At 45.7% G+C, this 20,000-nt stretch overlaps 1 protein-coding gene across 1 annotated transcript in view; it reads left to right on the forward strand.

Moving 5' to 3' along the window:
• Positions 1-20,000, forward strand: part of corin (corin, serine peptidase) — a 43,561-nt gene that overhangs the window by 9,519 nt on the left and 14,042 nt on the right. The window contains 8 exon segments of the mRNA XM_080452036.1: positions 3,431-3,669; positions 5,625-5,738; positions 7,876-7,983; positions 10,386-10,496; positions 10,837-10,962; positions 14,347-14,448; positions 16,930-17,161; positions 18,994-19,139. Coding sequence (XP_080308162.1) covers positions 3,431-3,669; positions 5,625-5,738; positions 7,876-7,983; positions 10,386-10,496; positions 10,837-10,962; positions 14,347-14,448; positions 16,930-17,161; positions 18,994-19,139 — 1,178 coding nt within the window.

Raw genomic sequence — 20,000 nt, forward strand, 5'->3', positions numbered from 1 at the left:
GCAAACATGACTCTGCAAAAACCTCAAAGTCCACGAGGCCTAGACGGGCCAAAAACAATGGTGGGGCGTGTCTTTTTCTGGTGTAATTAAGGTCATAAAACCAACAAAAAAAAAAGACATTTGATGTCATGAAACCTTTAACACATCGTGTTAAATAATATTTCTAACGTAATCCTCCATTGCAGAGTGATCGCCGATGGAAAACGGCTCACTTCCACCACGTTAAAAATAAATGGAGATATTAAGCTTTTAGTCAAGGAGTTAACGTTGGAGTGGACGAACGGAAGCATTTTTTGACATGGATCCACATCCGGCCTCTCCTTCTTAGAGACTCCTTGGATGATCCCAAAGTTTCGTTAGAGCGCCCCCACGTGGGGAAAATACATTTTTAAAAAATGGGCCATAAACGGTCCGGACCGTTTTTGGCACACAATGTGTTAAGACCGGGAATGCATAGCAGATCTACAAGCTCATAGCTATCTACAAGCTCAAGCTATGAGCTTGCAGATCTGCTATTATTTATTTTTTTATTGTGCAAATCTTTGAATATATATATTTTAGATCTGCTATTTTTTAATAGCCGAATAAATCTTAAAACGACACAGATGGGTAGCAGCTCCTATGGGCCTGGAAGTCCAGCCACGGTGTGTGTCCACGGTGTGTGTCCACGGCGTGTGTCCACGGTGTGTCCGGCCGCTCCGACACACCGACCGTAACAAAGGCCGTTGGGTCGGCTGCCTCTCCTCCCGGCAGCTGTTCACTGAAGCTGCCGTCAGGCAGCGTCGGTCGCCGGCGGCAACTATATGTCGCTTTGAGGCGCACCAGCTTTTGCCACCGACTTGTAGTGGTAACTTGGCAACGCCCCCTTCTGTGACGCACGTGGAACAGCCTCTCACGTGGGAGGACCGCTTTAAATAACGCCCCAAAACCCTTGTGATACCAGACGGCACCGTGGCGTGAACGCCTTCAGCCTTTCAACCTCTGCCTCTCGGGATCGAATCCTTCTCACCTCACTATTTATTTTTCACATGATAATTATTTTATTAGGATTAAGCTTAGGTTTAGGCCCAGCAAGGCGGACCACTCGACCCGTTTGGTGAAAACAGACCAACAGCCCCGAATATTAAGTTAGTCAGTAGTCGGCCAAAAAACTGTTAGAACGGAGGAGGCCGTTTCTGGTGGACATGAGCAACGAGAGGCACCGCAGAGTGAGCCGTTAGGCGAGCGAATCGCCGTGCCGAACGTTGCGGAGTCTGCCAGAACCGACTCAGCAACCGTTGGAGTTATGTACCGCTAGGGACAGAATGGTAAGTTATTCCCCCCCCCCCCCCCCCCCCCCCAGGCAATGCCAAATTCTGCGTGCATCACAGAAGGGGGCGTGTCACTACGACTCTGTGTGAAAGCAGGGCTGGCGTGGCTGAGTACATGTTGATGGTGATCAGAGCACGTTGTCGCCACAGAATCTGCAATGCTCTGAAATCTGCTGCATTAGCACTGTAGTTAGAACGGGTGTGTTTGAGACCGCCGTGTCACCGCGCCGCCATTGTACAGTACAACAATGACAAACACACACGCACGCGCACTAACGCACGCACACACACACATGCTGTTTGGATTTTCCCTGGGTCTGCCTGAGTGTGTTACTATACACACTCTATACCACAAGGTACACACACGCACGCACGCACGCACGCACGCACGCACGCACGCACGCACGCACGCACGCACGCACGCACGCACACACACACACACACACACACACACACACACACACACACACACACACACACACACACACACACACACACACACACACACACACAGTTAGAGCTCCCCCCTCTCTAAGTCACAGCTGTTAAGGACCATAAGTGGGACACTGTGTGTGTGTGTGTGTGTGTGTGTGTTTGTGTGTGTGTGTGTGTGTGTGTGTTAGCCAAGAATAACTCTGTCACACTGACTGAAATTAGATCTGACACACACACGCACACGCGCACACACACACACACACACACACACACACACACACACACACACACACACACACACACACACACACACACACACACACACACACACACACACACACACACACACACACACACCACCAGTATTTCTCTTCATATCTTTTGTTGTGTTTTCATTCACACTTCATTGAACCTGATTGGTCGATCTGATCTGTAGTTCACTGTGTGAGGAACGCATTAGGACCACTCAACTGATTTGCTCGAGTCACGATTAAAGGGATATTTCACTTTACAACGTGTTTGGGGTCATTTTAACGTCTGCTCAGGCTTCTGTGTTTCACCTCAGACACAGTGGTGTGAAGTAACGTAAGTACATTTACTTAAGTACCGTACTTAAGTACAATTTTGAGGTACCTTTATTTTACTGGAGTATTTCCAATTTGTTACACTTTTACTTCTACTCCACTACATCTCAGAGTCAAATAATATACTTTTACTAATTCAAATGATATGAAAACTTTAGTTACTAGTTCATTTGTTGATTTTGATTATTATCACAAAACATACATCAATCACTTCAGCCCTGTATACCTTTCAGCCATTTGAAAATAGCAGATCTACAAGCTACATTTCTGCCCCCCCCCCCAAGTCTGACACGACCAGCACAAGGCCCGCCTAGGCCTCGTGGACTTTGAGGTTTTTGCAGAGTCATGTTTTCAAACATGACTCTGCAAAAAAGTGAACCTGTGAAACGGGACATTCTGCACAACGACTACTTTTACTTTAGGTACTTTAACTCATTCACTGCCAGATTCATGTCTGGCCGTGTTTTGCCCACTGCCAGCAATTTTCGTTTTTTTCAGGTCACAAAAATGTTCTAGTCATTATGATGGCATGTCCCATCGTTTGTGAACACACAGGCTGTCCGTGTGAGTCGCCCAGACAACTAACATTTCAACCAGGTCGGCCCCTTCTCATGCAGCCCCCCCCCCCCATGTGAATATATAGGCTTCTGTCTCTCACCAAAGATGCTTCTCCTACCTTTTCATCTGTTTATCCTTTAACTCCATTTTAAACATGATCCACTCATTGAAAACACACGCCTCTGCTTCTGGTGACTGATATTGTGTGTGTGTGTGTGTGTGTGTGTGTGTGTGTGTGTGGTGTGTGTGTGTGGTGTGTGTGTGGTGTGTGTGTGTGTGTGTGTGTGTGTGTGTGTGTGTGTGTGTGTGTGTGTGGTGTGTGTGTGTGGTGTGTGTGTGGTGTGTGTGTGTGTGTGTGTGTGTGTGTGTGTGTGTGTGTGTGTGTGTGTGTGTGGTGTGTGTGTGTGTGTGTGTGTGTGTGTGTGTGGTGTGTGTGTGTGTGGTGTGTGTGTGGTGTGTGTGTGTGTGTGTGTGTGTGTGTGTGTGTGTGTGTGGTGTGTGTGTGTGTGTGTGTGTGTGTGGTGTGTGTGTGTGCGTGTGTAGTAGGCAGGTCATCCTGCCCTGCAGGTCGTTCTGTGAGTCGGCCAGGGAGGGATGTGAACCCGTTCTCCAGATGTTCAACGCCTCCTGGCCCGACTTCCTGCGATGCTCGCAGTTCACTGATGTCACTTCCTCTCCGTCGACGTCGCCGCCCCTGTCGTCGCCCCCGACAACGACAGCAGGCCCCGCCTCCAATAGCTCTACTTCCTGTTACTCTCCGCGGCAAATCACTGGAAAACCCTGTGAGTAAAAAAACAGTTTTGTTGTATTTCCATCACAGGCTATGGGATCTGTAGTAGATATCACAGTCCTCACAGGCTATGGGATCTGTAGTAGATATCACAGTCCTCACAGGCTATGGGATCTGTAGTAGATATCACAGTCCTCACAGGCTATGGGATCTGTAGTAGATATCACAGTCCTCACAGGCTATGGGATCTGTAGTAGATATCACTGTCCTCACAGGCTATGGGATCTGTAGTAGATATCACAGTCCTCACAGGCTATGGGATCTGTAGTAGATATCACAGTCCTCACAGGCTATGGGATCTGTAGTAGATATCACTGTCCTCACAGGCTATGGGATCAGTAGTAGATATCACAGTCCTCACAGGCTATGGGATCTGTAGTAGATATCACTGTCTTCACAGGCTATGGGATCTGTAGTAGATGTCACTGTCCTCACAGGCTATGGGATCTGCAGTAGATATCACTGTCTTCACAGGCTATGGGATCTGTAGTAGATATCACTGTCTTCACAGGCTATGGGATCTGTAGTAGATATCACTGTCTTCACAGGCTATGGGATCTGTAGTAGATATCACAGTCCTCACAGGCTATGGGATCTGTAGTGGATATCACAGTCCTCACAGGCTATGGGATCTGTAGTAGATATCACAGTCCTCACAGGCTATGGGATCTGCAGTAGATATCACAGTCCTCACAGGCTATGGGATCTGTAGTAGATGTCACTGTCCTCACAGGCAATGGGATCTGTAGTAGATATAACAGTCCTCACAGGCTATGGGATCTGTAGTAGATATCACAGTCCTCACAGGCTATGGGATCTGTAGTAGATATCACTGTCCTCACAGGCTATGGGATCTGTAGTAGTTATCACTGTCCTCACAGGCTATGGGATCTGTAGTAGATATCACAGTCCTCACAGGCTATGGGATCTGTAGTAGATGTCACTGTGCTCACAGGCTATGGGATCTGTAGTAGATATCACAGTCCTCACAGGCTATGGGATCTGTAGTAGATATCACAGTCCTCACAGGCTATGGGATCTGCAGTAGATGTCACAGTCCTCACAGACTATGGGATCTGTAGTAGATGTCACTGTCCTCACAGGCTATGGGATCTGTAGTAGATATCACAGTCCTCACAGGCTATGGGATCTGTAGTGGATGCGACAGTCCTCAGTACTAGAGGTCCTGGTAGGAGATAAAACCATCAGTACTAGAGGTCCTGGTAGGACATAAAACCATCAGTACTAGAGGTCCTGGTAGGAGATAAAACCATCAGTACTAGAGGTCCTGGTAGGAGATAAAACCATCAGTACTAGAGGTCCTGGTAGGAGATAAAACCATCAGTACTAGAGGTCCTGGTAGGACATAAAACCATCAGTACTAGAGGTCCTGGTAGGAGATAAAACCAGCAGTACTAGAGGTCCTGGTAGGACATAAAACCATCAGTACTAGAGGTCCTGGTAGGAGATAAAACCATCAGTACTAGAGGTCCTGGTAGGAGAAATAAAAATCACACCCAGTGTGAAGTGGGCGGTGTCTTGCTAGCTAATCACAATACTGAATGGAGTGTGATTCACTTAACAAAAAAAAATAAAAATGTTTTTTTTAAGTGCATAGTCCTATTTATAGGGCTATGCACATGTGTCATGTTTCCCTAGCCAATCACAGTCCTGAATAGACTGTGATTGGCCAATCAGGGTGCAGGGTTAGGGGGGTACACTGGTGGCCAATCACAGCGCAGGATTTGGTGTGCAAATATCCAAACCTCACATATAGGGGCGGTTTCACCGCCCAAAAACCAGCAATACTAGAGGTCCTGGTAGGAGATAAAACCAGCAGTACTAGAGGTCCTGGTAGGAGATAAAAGCATCAGTACTAGAGGTCCTGGTAGGAGATAATAATCACATTATTAATAACATATTATTATTATTGTAATTTTTTTACAGCGCTGTGCGGTGGTCGTGACAACTTCCTGTGTGCGACTGGGATATGCGTCCCCCAGAAACTGGTCTGCAACGGATACAATGACTGTGACGACTGGAGTGATGAGACACACTGTGGTGAGACACACACACACACACACACACAGACACACACAGACACACACACACACACACACACACACACACACACTGAAGTACACACACTGATGTAAATAGCAGCAGACGTTTTCATGTCTGTTGCCGTGGCGATTTGAGTTAAGAGGTGATTGATGATTGGTCAACAGATGGTTGTGGATTTTCCCACAGGTCACATGACACGCACACGCACGCACGCGCACGCGCGCACACACACACACACACACACTCACACTCACACTCACACTCACACACACACACACTCCTTCTGCCAAAGGGTTCATGTTCTGTGTATGTCTGTGTGTTTGCGTACCTGTGTGTGTGTGTGTGTGTGTGTGTGTGTGTGTGTGTGTGTGTGTGTGTGTGTGTGTGTGTGTGTGTGCGCGTGTGCGCGCACGTGTGTGTGTGTGTGCTCTCAGTGAGGCTGTCACCATGGTGATGTCATCACAGGGCAGAGTGTTGTATTCTGGGAAACTGTCACAGAAAGCGGTTGACCTTTAGGTTGACCTTCCTGTGTCTCTGTGTGTGTTTAAAGAACCTCAGTATATTTACATAAACACATCATAAAAATACCTTTTCCTTTATGATGGCTTTACAAATGGACCCTTACAGGTTGTAAGGGTCCATTTGGTTCCAATTGTACACTACTTTTTTGAGGAGACATGTCTCTATAGAGACACGTCTCCATGAGGAGACATGTCTCTCTTCATGGAGACATGTCTCTCCTCATGGAGACATGTCTCCTCATAGACATGTCTCCTCATGGAGACATGTCTCCTCATAGACATGTCTCCTCATAGAGACATGTCTCCTCATGGAGACATGTCTCCTCATAGAGACATGTCTCCTCATAGAGACATGTCTCCTCATAGACATGTCTCCTCATAGAGACATGTCTCCTCATGGAGACATGTCTCCTCATAGACATGTCTCCTCATAGACATGTCTCCTCATAGAGACATGTCTCCTCATGGAGACATGTCTCCTCATAGACATGTCTCCTCATGGAGACATGTCTCCTCATAGAGACATGTCTCCTCATAGACATGTCTCCTCATAGAGACATGTCTCCTCATGGAGACATGTCTCCTCATAGACATGTCTCCTCATAGAGACATGTCTCCTCATGGAGACATGTCTCCTCATAGACATGTCTCCTCATAGAGACATGTCTCCTCATGGAGACATGTCTCCTCATAGAGACATGTCTCCTCATAGACATGTCTCCTCATAGAGACATGTCTCCTCATGGAGACATGTCTCCTCATAGACATGTCTCCTCATAGACATGTCTCCTCATGGAGACATGTCTCCTCATAGAGACATGTCTCCTCATAGACATGTCTCCTCATAGAGACATGTCTCCTCATGGAGACATGTCTCCTCATAGACATGTCTCCTCATAGAGACATGTCTCCTCATGGAGACATGTCTCCTCATAGAGACATGTCTATGAGGAGACATGTCTATGAGGAGACATGTCTCCTCATAGACATGTCTCCTCATAGACATGTCTCCTCATAGACATGTCTCCTCATAGAGACATGTCTCCTCATAGAGACATGTCTCTCCTCATGGAGACATGTCTCCTCATAGAGACATGTCTCCTCATAGACATGTCTCCTCATGGAGACATGTCTCCTCATAGACATGTCTCCTCATAGACATGTCTCCTCATAGAGACATGTCTCTCCTCATAGAGACATGTCTCCTCATAGACATGTCTCCTCATAGAGACATGTCTCCTCATGGAGACATGTCTCCTCATAGACATGTCTCCTCATAGACATGTCTCCTCATAGAGACATGTCTCCTCAGTCTCCTCATAGACATGTCTCCTCATAGAGACATGTCTCCATGAGGAGACATGTCTCTATGAGGAGACATGTCTCCTCATAGAGACATGTCTCTGGGGTTTCACTGTATGCGAGGGCTCTGTTATGGAGTCTGTGTCTGAGCTCCTTTATTTTGGTCATAACATTTTAATACTCACTATCTCTCTCTCTGTCTCTCTCTCTATCCCTTTCTCTCTCTCTCTCTATCCCTTTCTCTCTCTCTCTCTATCTGTCTCCCTCTGTTTCTCTCTCTCTCTCTCTCTCTCTCTCTCTCTCTCCATCAGACTGCATTGACAGTGAGTTTAGGTGTGGTACAGGCCGCTGTGTGGCGCCCCCTCTGGTGTGTGACGGTTATGACGACTGTGGAGACATGAGCGACGAACTCAACTGTGGTGAGCTTTGATTGGTTGAATATTCTTTTCATTAGACATAAATGTAAAGTACAGTCAGACATTAAGGCTCCTGGGGACTTGTTTCCATTGTGGTCCTACGTATTCAATTCATCAACATAATATATAATATTAACACATTAATACGTCAAACAATACAAAATAGCTATATTTACAGAGGAGAAAAAAGGATAAACGGTGTCAGTGTCTGACCCCTCATTACTGCAGATGTTATATTGATAAATAAACCCTGACAGGGTGTTAATCACCCTGAAGGCCTTTATTTCTCAATAATGACCAGCTCCCCATTGATTATCCTGCTTATTACACGCCTACTTAAAGGGATATTTCACTTTCAAAAAAACTTTTGGTCATTTTATCATCTACTCAGGCCTTTGTGAGCCCCCCAGACAGTTTTTAAGTTGCTCGATTCAGTATTTATATATTTGATATTCATTTTATCAGACACGCCCCCTTCCTATACAAACCCATTGTAACTTCAAACTCCATTTTAACCAGGTTAGATTCGTCGAAAACGCCCGTTCTGGTGACTCACCCTGCCCTCCTAATGCGTGAGGGGGCCGTGTTTTTCCGTTTTTTTTTTCATTTATTGTATTTTATTTTTTTATTGTATTTAATTTTTTTAAATTTCCAAAAAAAATATTAAAAATAAATGAAAAAAGTAATTGAAAAAAGTCGGCCCCCTCACGTATTAGGAGGGCAGGGTGAGTCACCAGAACCAAGGACGGGTGTTTTTGATGAATCTAACAGGGTTAAAATGGAGTTTGAAGTTACAATGGGTTTATATAGGAAGGGGGCGTGTCTGATAAAATGAATATCAAATATATAAATAGTGAATCAAGCAACTTAAAAACTGTCTGGGGGGCTCACAAAGGCCTGAGTAGACGATAAAATGACCAAAAGTTTTTTTGAAAGTGAAATATCCCTTTAATAAAGAAATGAATAAACTGATCCTAAAGTAACAAAACAAAGGATTTCATTGCTTAATACAGTAATGACAGTATTCCATTCATGTATGCCAGGTGTGTTCAGTGCAACGTGTCGCCTCGGAAAACAACAGGAATAAAAATAGAATCAATATTCGCCATTATTAATATTGGCCATTTTACACAAATGTTTTAATAAACATTATTGAGAGCAATGTTTAGTTGTAAATGACACGGAGTGTTTGTTTACATGGTTGTCATGTTGGATACAGCATAACATCAAGCAACACAGATTGATATGAGCCAATCAGGTGCTCTGAGTCTTTGATCAGACAGAGGTCTGCTATAGATGGGTTTCCTGTTTGTAAACATGAGAGGATGATGCGCGCGCAGTGGCGGGATGAGCCTGTAGAGGGCGCTATTACCCGCAGCAGCTCTGGCCATTGTACATTCAGAAAATAAATGGTCTTCACCGGGTTTAATGAAAGTAGATTAAATGATGCAGTTTGTAATATCTTCTTTACTCAATAAAAATGATTTGTCGGAAGTTGGATCTGTTTGTATATAATAGCAGCATTATGCCTATTATGCCTATAATAGCAGCATTATGCCTATCTAAATCCCGAAAATAACAATAGAGTGAATGGCGCTTCCGGTTCGTTCTCCCCCGCGCATGCGCAGATTGCGCACTCTGCTCTGTGATGACGTCGCGCGGAAACCCATCTATAGAGCTCATTGGTCATTATCCAGAAATAACACACAGCTGAATTCAGTGATCGACCAATCAGAATCAAGCATTGTAATAACAGTCTGTAATGGTTAGCGCCCTCTTCTTTGCAACTGGCTGCTTTGGGTACTGCAGTGTCCGACACAGTGTGAGTTTGTGTGTATCATTGTGTGTGTATATTGTGTGTTACAGTGTGTGACCCAGTGTGAGTTTGTGTGTATCATTGTGTGTGTATATTGTGTGTTACAGTGTGTGACCCAGTGTGAGTTTGTGTGTATAATTTTTTTTTTAACTAAAAGTTTTTATCCCACGATTTTGTAACCCCACTTTTTACACCCAGTGCCATTTATCTATGTAATCCTGGGCACTACACTCCCTCTGCCAACCTAGGGAGCCCAGGGCCGAGCTCATGCCTCCTTCAATGCATGAGAGCCAACTGACCTTCTTGTCACCTGACAGGGGGGAGTTTCCCTGGTTGGACGTAGCGCGTGGAAGGAACACGTTATTCCAACCAGTTCCCTTCCCCTCCATCAGGCGCCCCGGCTGGCCAGGGGGAGGCAGTATAGTGACCAAGATTACTGCATGTTTTTTGTGAGGGAACCTACCCTAGTTTGTGTGTATCATTGTGTGTATTGTGTGTTGCAGTGTGTGACCCAGTGTGTGTTTGTGTGTGTATTGTGTGTTGCAGTGTGTGACCCAGTGTGTGTTTGTGTGTGTATTGTGTGTTGCAGTGTGTGACCCAGTGCGTGAGCATCGGTGTGGAGAAGGAAGGTGTATCTCCAGAGACTGGCTCTGTGATGGAGACCATGACTGTATCGACAAGACTGATGAACTCAACTGTTGTGAGTTTATATTAAACTATAATCATTACTGAACTGTTTTAAGTTAACATTAAACTATAATCATTACTGAACTGTTTTAAGTTAACATTAAACTATAATCATTACTGTTTTAAGTTAACATTAAACTCATATTATATATTATTTAGTTAATAATTATTTCGTTTTTTATTTTATTATTTATTAATTATATGCTAATTTTGTGTGTGTGTGTGTGTGTGTGTGTGTGTGTGTGTGTGTGTGTGTGTGTGTGTGTGTGTGTGTGTGTGTGTGTGTGTGTGTGTGTGTGTGTGTGTGTGTGTGTGTGTGTGTGTGTGTGTGTGTAATAATGTGTGTGTTTCAGCGTGCAGCAGTCAGGGTCTGGTACAGTGTGAGGACGGACAGTGTGTTCCTCCAGCTTTTCGTTGTGATGGAGAAGAAGACTGTAGAGACGGGAGTGATGAGAGACACTGTCACACTGACACACCTGGTACGTACCTGCCTGTCTGTCTGTCTGTCTGTCTGTCTGTCTGTCTGTCTGCCTGCCTGTCTGTCTGTCTGTCTGTCTGTCTGTCTGTCTGTCTGTCTGTCTGTCTGTCTGTCTGTCTGTCTGTCTGTCTGTCTGTCTGTCTGTCTGTCTGTCTGTCTGTCTGTCTGTCTGTCTGTCTGTCTGTCTGTCTGTCTGTCTGTCTGTCTGTCTGTCTGTCTGTCTGTCTCCCCCCTTCTCCGCTCCCTCCATTAGCTCTCAGTCACTGCCCTCACAGAGTACAAAACACTGTCGTTGGCCTCCCTCCCAAACTATGGAATGAACTCCTCATTGCAGTTAGAACTGCAGACTCAGTCCCAATGTTCTGCCCTAATCTGAAGCCTCTCCTCTTCAGACTCCATCTCAGCCTGTAGCACTAGACCTAGCCTTGATGACCTTACAGGATTATGCAAAGGATAAAATGTAAATTAGATAGCATCTTCTTCTTTCGTGTATCATCCTCAAATGTCCAACTCAGTAACGAGTAGCCACGCCCTTGTCTCTGGTCCCAGTTGGAAGAGGCCAGCCTCCGAAGGTGGTCGATACAGGGGGCAGGTGTTAATAATGTGTTCGGCAGACTGCTCAGGCTCGCCACACTCGCATGCTGCACTGTCTGTCAAGCCCCACTTCTTCATAGCTGATTTGAAGCAGCCGACTCCAGTGCGTAGGCGGTTCAGTAGGGTCCATTGCCGGCGTGGTAGGTCCGCTCCTTCAACACCACCTCCCGGGTCCCAGATGTAACTGTGGATACGGGAGGGCCCAGCAGACTCCCACTCCTGCCTCTAGGATGCTGCCATCCATGCATTTGTGGACAAGTCCTCCGGGATGGAGCGGAGCATCTCTTGTGCCGCCTTGTTGTAAGGGTTTCGGGACTTGAGTCTGTTTGGAGGCTCTATTTCCACAGTAACATTGTGCAGGATATGCCAGTCATGTATTTGGGCTTTCCTTGCTAGCTTAATGGTTGCAGCCTCTCGTCGGAGGCCGGCCGGAGCAATTCCTGCAAGGACTGGCAGATAGGACACAGGAGTGGGCTTCAGGCAGCCTGTTATGATTCGGAGGGAGGTGTTGATTATGGTGTCTACCTTTTTGACATGTGGACTCCTACACCAGGCTGGGGCACAGTATTCAGCTACCGAGAAGACCAGGGCTTGGGTGGAAATTCTTAGCGTATTGACGGAAGCTCCCCAGGTCGTACCAGCGAGACGTCGGATGAGTGAGACCCTTGATGTTACCTTGGCCCTCACGTCTTCCAGATGTTGATTAAAGGACAGTGTTCTATCCAGACGTACCCCGAGGTATTTTGGGGCTTGTTGGCACTCTAGGCGCTTGTTGTCGACAAACACGTTAATTTCCCTTTTGGCTTCCCTGTTGTTGAGGTGGTATGCCGCCGACACCGTCTTGCCTGTGCTGAGCTGTAGGCGCCACCTGCGGAGGTAGGCAACCAAGATGCCCATGTCCTGGTTGAGACCATCTTCCATTGCCTTCCAGGTTGGTCGTCGTAGCATAATGGCCAGGTCATCTGCATACCCATACTTCCCCGATGTTGTCTCCGGTAGGTCGTAGATGTATATGTTAAACCGCATCGGGGAAAGGACAGAGCCCTGAGGGACGCCATTTCTCAACCTTCTGAGCCTGCTTCGCTGACCATCGCTGGTCCGTAGGATGAAGCTGCGGTTTGACAGCATCTCCATAATGAAGTTCACCATATGGCGATCTGGAATTGTCCTCAGAAGCTTTAGGTGGAGTCCACGGTGCCAGACGGTGTCATACGCGGCTGTCAGGTCCAGTAGCACAACCCCAGCTTTATCGTTGGCCTGGAAGCTGTCTTCAATGTCCTGCGTGAGCAGAGTCACCTGGTCCACTGTCGACCTGCCCCGACGGAAACCAGCCTGTTCCCTCGGGAGTTGTGGGTCCACCACTGGCTCAATGCGGCTGTGGATCATCCTCTCCAGGATTTTAAATGGGACGCAGAGCAGCGAGATGGGTCTGTAGGCCTTGGGGTCTTCTGCAGGTTTGTTAGGCTTCAGCAGGGCTATGACAGACGCACGACGCCAGGTCTTGGGGAGCTTGGACCTCCGGAAGCAAGACGAGAGGAACGCACAGAGCCAGGCAGATGTAGTTGCACTCTGGTGGATCACAAACTCTGGGTGGATGTTATCATGTCCTGGTGACTTGCCTTGCTTCAGTTTGCTAATGGCCTCTCTGAGCTCAGCTGTTATGAAGTCTCCTGAAAGGTTCGCATTGGCACTAGCCGCCCTGGAAAGGGAAGAAACCTCTCGTGATGTCAGGCGGGCAAAGTTCTTGTCTGCTCCAGGGAACTGGCCGTTCTTGAGGAGCTGAGACGCGATGGCATCTGCCGTCACCGGACATGTGGGGGGAGTTGTTTTTCTACCGGTCAGCTGGTTGATGGTCTGCCACGCTTTGCGGCTGGAGTGGGTGAAATCGACTGACTCGATGGTTTCAGTCCATCTAGCCTTACGGGTGGCGTCCAGCTTCTGGAGAAGTGCCGATGCCGTCACATCCACCTCTTCCCTCGAGCTAGCCTGCTGATGATCGAGCAGGAGGTGGCAGCATTCTTCATCCCAACCCGGGATATAGCTCTCGTTGAATCCTCGTGGGATGGTTTTCTTTGCTGCCCTCAGTAGGACATTGCAGTAGGCAGTGTACGCACCATCCACATCAGGAGAATCCGGGTCCAGGAGACCGACTGTTCTTTTTTCGGTCTCTGCTGTGAATTAGATAGCATGTTATGTAGACATGCTATAGTATGTATAGTTTCAATGTACAGGCTGATGATAGGTTATTGGTTTACGTATGTATTAGTTATTATTAGATTATTGGTTTACTTATGTATTACTTTATTATTAGATTACTATTTCTATGTAATATTTCTATTGTAAAGTGTAAATTGTATAGATACACTAGTGTGGGATGGCTCAGGGTGGAAGACAGGGTAAAGCAAATATCAATGGGATTGGTATTTTAGATAGTCAGAGGACAGTGTCCTCATACCTGACTAACTACTAGGTTACAAAGTGAGTGACTCCCACAGACACAACACTAGAGGGACAAATAGCAGATCTACAAGCTCAATTCTGCTATTTTTATTTTTTTGTGTTTTTAATATTTTTTTAACACAATTCTCCTCTTTGTGGGGGGGGTGGTGGGGGTGGGGGGGCAAATACATATCATTATAGGGGTCATTGGCACGAAACGTTTGAGAACCACTGATTTAGAGTACGTTTATGTGGACATAACTAAATGGTTAAAATGTGTGTGTGTGTGTGTGCGTGTGCGTGTGCGTGTGCGTGTGCGTGTGTGTGTGTGTGTGCGTGTGCGTGTGTGCAGTTCAGAGGGTGTGTGTCCCAGGTCAGACCAGCTGTTCGTCCACTTCCTGTTCCCCGGTGTGTGGAGGAGGAGCCAACCCCACCTGTGACCAAGGCAACTGTAGTAAGACACACACACACACACACACACACACACACACACACACACACACACACACACACACACACACACACACACACACACACACACACACAGTCGCGTAACTGGTCAGCCCCGACGCAGGATGGTCTAGGTGCCCCATTCCTAGTCCTAATTAACACAATAATGTCCATATACAATAACGCAAGCTTCATTTCAACACCCGGCCTCTTCAGCACCACCCACCAAGCCCCTAGCAACTGATTGAACTATGTTTAAAACAAGGGTTTTGTAACCGACAAACTGAATGAAGGAAAAACACAGAAAACTGCCATAAAAGTCAAACATCTATATAACGGTCATTAGGAATGCTTAATGTAATATTAAAATAACTAAATCTTATTTTAAATGCGGTACAAAAAAGTTGGTCAACTTCATTATGCGTGCATAGCCTAATGCATGGTTTCAAATAAGATTTAGTTATTTGAATATTATATTTAGCAAGGTTTGGCATTATAGATCAGAGTATGGCTCTATGGTTTCTATGTAGCCAATTAAGAAAAGAAACAATAAGAAAACAGCTAAAAGTCAAACAAATATATACTATATCGTCTATAAGGCCACACGGTGGGCAAAGAAAACTCAGTATAAAAAAGCCATTCGAAATGCTTAATAAAGTAAACAACAAAATAATAAAGTAAAATAACTACATTTTATTTTAAATTCTCCATTTTCCTCCCAGACATTCAACAACTAAAACAATGTGCTTCTCAAAGCGTGCTTTTTGACAACAAGAATGCGCAGTTTCGCACAGATATAATGAAGTCATTCATGGCAAAGTGCAAAGTCCTAATTAACACAATAATGTCCATATACAATAACGCAAGCTTCATTTCAACACCCGGCCTCTTCAGCACCTTGGACAGAGTCACTGGGTTGAGAGGAGAAAATAAATAAATGAAGATGGGCTACAATAACAACATCTGGTGACGGTGCTCCACAACAACAGATTCAAGTTCTTAGTGATTATTAAAATAAATGAAAGAGGCTCTGCCTCTCCTTTAGCCTGGGACCAGACCAATCTGCGAGTGCAAAAAAAAATTGCACTCTGTGATTTGGGGGGTCTGGCACCGCTCCATAGAGAATCCATCTCCTGCTCCAGAAGACGTGGGTAACCAATCAGTATTAAAATATGGGAGACTGTGATTGGTAGTTGGTTGTAGGTCTAACCAATTGCGTCCAGAGCCATTGTTTTGATCCCGCCCCTTGGGAAATAAACGTCCTCATAGAAGCACCAGACTCATATCCACGCAGTGATATAGTCTGGCTACGCCTCTCCTTACCTTATAGATGAACCTCGGGATTTTCGCTCTGCAAAGTCATTTATAAGGTCCTTCAGATCCAGCTGGCGTGCGCGGGTATTCTCCATGGACAGTGTGGTCAGTCCACTGAGGCCGCCCTGTCCCATAGCACTCCTCAGATGACTTTTGATCAGCTTTCATTTGGAGAAGGAACGTTGGGCCGATGCCACTGTGACTGGTATGGTCAGGAAAAGCAGCAATACAGTGCAGACTTTGCAGAAACTAGAACTAATGCTGTTGTTCTCCACAATACAACGTTTTGTTAGCTGTAGCAATGCTGTCTCGTAAGAAGCACCCACAGAATGACACCGGTTGTATCATAAATTGCAGGGTTATGTCATTCTTCTACTTTTCCACCAGTGTGTTTCTGCTTCTCCTTTGTTGTTGTTGTGCCTCTCGCTCCATTTACACCTGTAACCTGTGACCTGTGACCTGTGACCTGTGACCTGTCTTACTCTTCCGCACGTGAACACACACACACACACACACACACGCGTGTTTAAGTAAAATTTTCATGCCATGGGGTGAAATAATCGTAAATAACATGATTATTTCAGTCAATGAATGTCTATTATACAACAGGTAGTTCCGACCAAGCAATCTGATTGGTTGAAATAGCTATCTAGCCGTGCTTCAAACCAGCATGATAGCACAGGCCTAATCACATTAATAAATCACTCCGCACTGCAGTCCGCACCTGATTAGACCATATATGGCACAGCTGTGCTGTGCCATATATGGTCGACATCTATGTCATCTATGTCGACATCTATGTCTCTCTCTCTCTCTCTCTCTCCCTCTCATTCTCTCTCTCTCTCTCTCTCTCTCTCTCTCTCTCTCTCTCTCTCTCTCTCTCTCTCTCTCTCTCTCTCTCTCTCTCTCTCTCTCTCTCTCTCTCAGCCCAGTGTGAGCCCATAACACTAGAGTTATGTATGAACCTGCCGTATCACCACACCAGGTTCCCTAACTTCTCTATGTCTCTCTCTCTCTCTCTCTCTCTCATTCTCTATGTCTCTCTCTCAGCCCAGTGTGAGCCCATAACACTAGAGTTATGTATGAACCTGCCGTATCACCACACCAGGTTCCCTAACTTCTCTATGTCTCTCTCTCTCTCTCTCTCTCATTCTCTATGTCTCTCTCTCAGCCCAGTGTGAGCCCATAACACTAGAGTTATGTATGAACCTGCCGTATCACCACACCAGGTTCCCTAACTTCCTGGGCCATCAGTCCCAGAGGGAGAGCTCTGTGTCCTGGGAGAGCTCTCTGTTCCCGGCCCTGGTCCAGACCGGGTGCTACCAGTACCTCATGTTCTACGCCTGCACCCTGCTGGTCCCTAAATGTGACCCCGACACCAACCAGAGGGTCCCCCCATGCAGGTGAGACCCTTCTATTGTCCCTTCTATCATCCTATCCTAATCACTTTGACTGATTGACTGATTGAAGACGTTATCAATGTGCTTCAGTGTTGATTTCGTCGACTAAAACTATGACGAAGTAAGAAGTAAGTCATTTTATGTTTAGTTGCGCTCGGGTGTTGCGCTCTGAAAATAGCAGATCTACAAGCTCACACCGCGCCGCGCTGCGACGCGTTGTGAGCTTGTAGATCAGCTATTTTCAGCATGCAACCATGTAAAATCATCCATTACGACACCATCAAGGCACCGACAACATACATTTTAGTCGAATAAATCAACTGTAGATTTAGTCGACTAAAACTAGACTAACAGTAAAACATTTCAGAATGACTAAAATATGACTAAAACTACATCAAAATTTGCTGTCAAAATCAACACTAATGTGCTTGTAAAAAGTACGGGTAGTAACAGTCAAAAGGTCATGCTAAAAGGGTAACACAAAAAAACACTGGGGGCTTGTTTCCATTGTGGTCCATTGTGCTCAATTCATCAGTTATGCACTACAAGCAGAACATCCTGCAAATTAAAAACTTTTTCAAAAATAGCAGATGTACAGTACAAGCTCTGAGTGTGTATATCTGCTGTTTCTGAATAGCCAACGCTGAGATCTAAAACGACTGGAGATCAGGATTTAGAAGTCGTTTTTTTAACCCTTTAAAACCGGGAATTTTAGATTTTAGCTATTAAAAAATTGAAAAAAATCTTGAAAGTGTGAGAGCTACTGATTTAGAAGGCCTTTAGAAGGTCTAAATAGTTTATCAACACAAATATTGTATGGATCGCCTCTCGTTTCTTCTTCAGGTCTTTGTGTCGTAGCGCTAAGGAGCGCTGTGAGTCGGTGCTAAGCATTGTGGGATTGTTTCTTCTTCAGGTCTTTGTGTCGTAGCGCTAAGGAGCGCTGTGAGTCGGTGCTAAGCATTGTGGGATTGTTTCTTCTTCAGGTCTTTGTGTCGTAGTGCTAAGGAGCGCTGTGAGTCGGTGCTAAGCATTGTGGGATTGTTTCTTCTTCAGGTCTTTGTGTCGTAGTGCTAAGGAGCGCTGTGAGTCGGTGCTAAGCATTGTGGGATTGTTTCTTCTTCAGGTCTTTGTGTCGTAGTGCTAAGGAGCGCTGTGAGTCGGTGCTAAGCATTGTGGGATTGTTTCTTCTTCTTCAGGTCTTTGTGTCGTAGTGCTAAGGAGCGCTGTGAGTCGGTGCTAAGCATTGTGGGATTGTTTCTTCTTCAGGTCTTTGTGTCGTAGTGCTAAGGAGCGCTGTGAGTCGGTGCTAAGCATTGTGGGATTGTTTCTTCTTCAGGTCTTTGTGTCGTAGTGCTAAGGAGCGCTGTGAGTCGGTGCTAAGCATTGTGGGATTGTTTCTTCTTCAGGTCTTTGTGTCGTAGTGCTAAGGAGCGCTGTGAGTCGGTGCTAAGCATTGTGGGATTGTTTCTTCTTCTTCAGGTCTTTGTGTCGTAGTGCTAAGGAGCGCTGTGAGTCGGTGCTAAGCATTGTGGGATTGTTTCTTCTTCTTCAGGTCTTTGTGTCGTAGTGCTAAGGAGCACTGTGAGTCGGTGCTAAGCATTGTGGGATTGTTTCTTCTTCAGGTCTTTGTGTCGTAGTGCTAAGGAGCGCTGTGAGTCGGTGCTAAGCATTGTGGGATTGTTTCTTCTTCAGGTCTTTGTGTCGTAGCGCTAAGGAGCGCTGTGAGTCGGTGCTAAGCATTGTGGGATTGTTTCTTCTTCAGGTCTTTGTGTCGTAGCGCTAAGGAGCGCTGTGAGTCGGTGCTAAGCATTGTGGGATTGTTTCTTCTTCTTCAGGTCTTTGTGTCGTAGTGCTAAGGAGCGCTGTGAGTCGGTGCTAAGCATTGTGGGATTGCAGTGGCCGGAGGACTCAGACTGCAGCCAGTTCCCAGAAGACACTGCAAACTCCACTTCCTGTTTACTTCCTGTGCCTGGAGTAGACGGTATGTACGACCTCTCTGTGTGTGTGTGTGTGTGTGTGTGTGTGTGTGTGTGTGTGTGTGTGTGTGTGTGTGTGTGTGTGTGTGTGTGTGTGTGTGTGCGCGTGTGTGTGTGCGCGTGTGCGTGTGCGCGCGCGTTCTATTACTTAACATATGCAGGTCTAATGTCCCCACAAGTATAGTAGAATGTGAGAAATAGACATTGTGAGGTTAAAACATTATTATTAGACATTATAATTAAGGGGGGGGGGGCAGGTCGGGGTTAGACATTAACATTTAGTTATAATTGTTAAAGATAATTAAGAGAATGAGATGAATCATCATTTAATTAGATAGACATGAACATGTAGAGGTTAGGTTTAGGGGTCGAGTGAAGAGTGACACGAATAAACGATTTATGAATATTATATTACACATTAAACTGTTCATTTGATTTGGTGACGCCTTGTTCATACAGGTTGATGATTTTATTTGCTGTAAAAAAAAAAACGTTAAAAAAAAACTCTGTTACGTTCGTTCATTGAGGATGTAAATAGTATATGGTTCATTTATATAGGGCTTTTATCCAAAGCGCTTTACATTGATTGTGTCATTCACACATTCACACACACATTCACACACACATTCACACACCGATGGAGGAGGAAACCATGCAAGGCACCAACCTGCTCATCAGGAGCAATTAGGGGTTCAGCGTCTTGCTCAAGGACACTTCAACACTAACTCTGGGGGAGCGCCCCAGCCCGGGACGCCCAGGATGTACTCATAACATAAGAACCATTTCATATAAAACACGACACAGAAATGTGCGTTTGCAGGATTACTTCTCTATTGTAACAAATGCTTCTTTGCGATAACGTTGAT

The sequence above is a fragment of the Gymnoscopelus braueri genome (genome assembly GCF_963280865.1).
Source record: "Gymnoscopelus braueri genome assembly, chromosome: 15".
Classification (NCBI taxonomy): Eukaryota; Metazoa; Chordata; class Actinopteri; order Myctophiformes; family Myctophidae; genus Gymnoscopelus; species Gymnoscopelus braueri.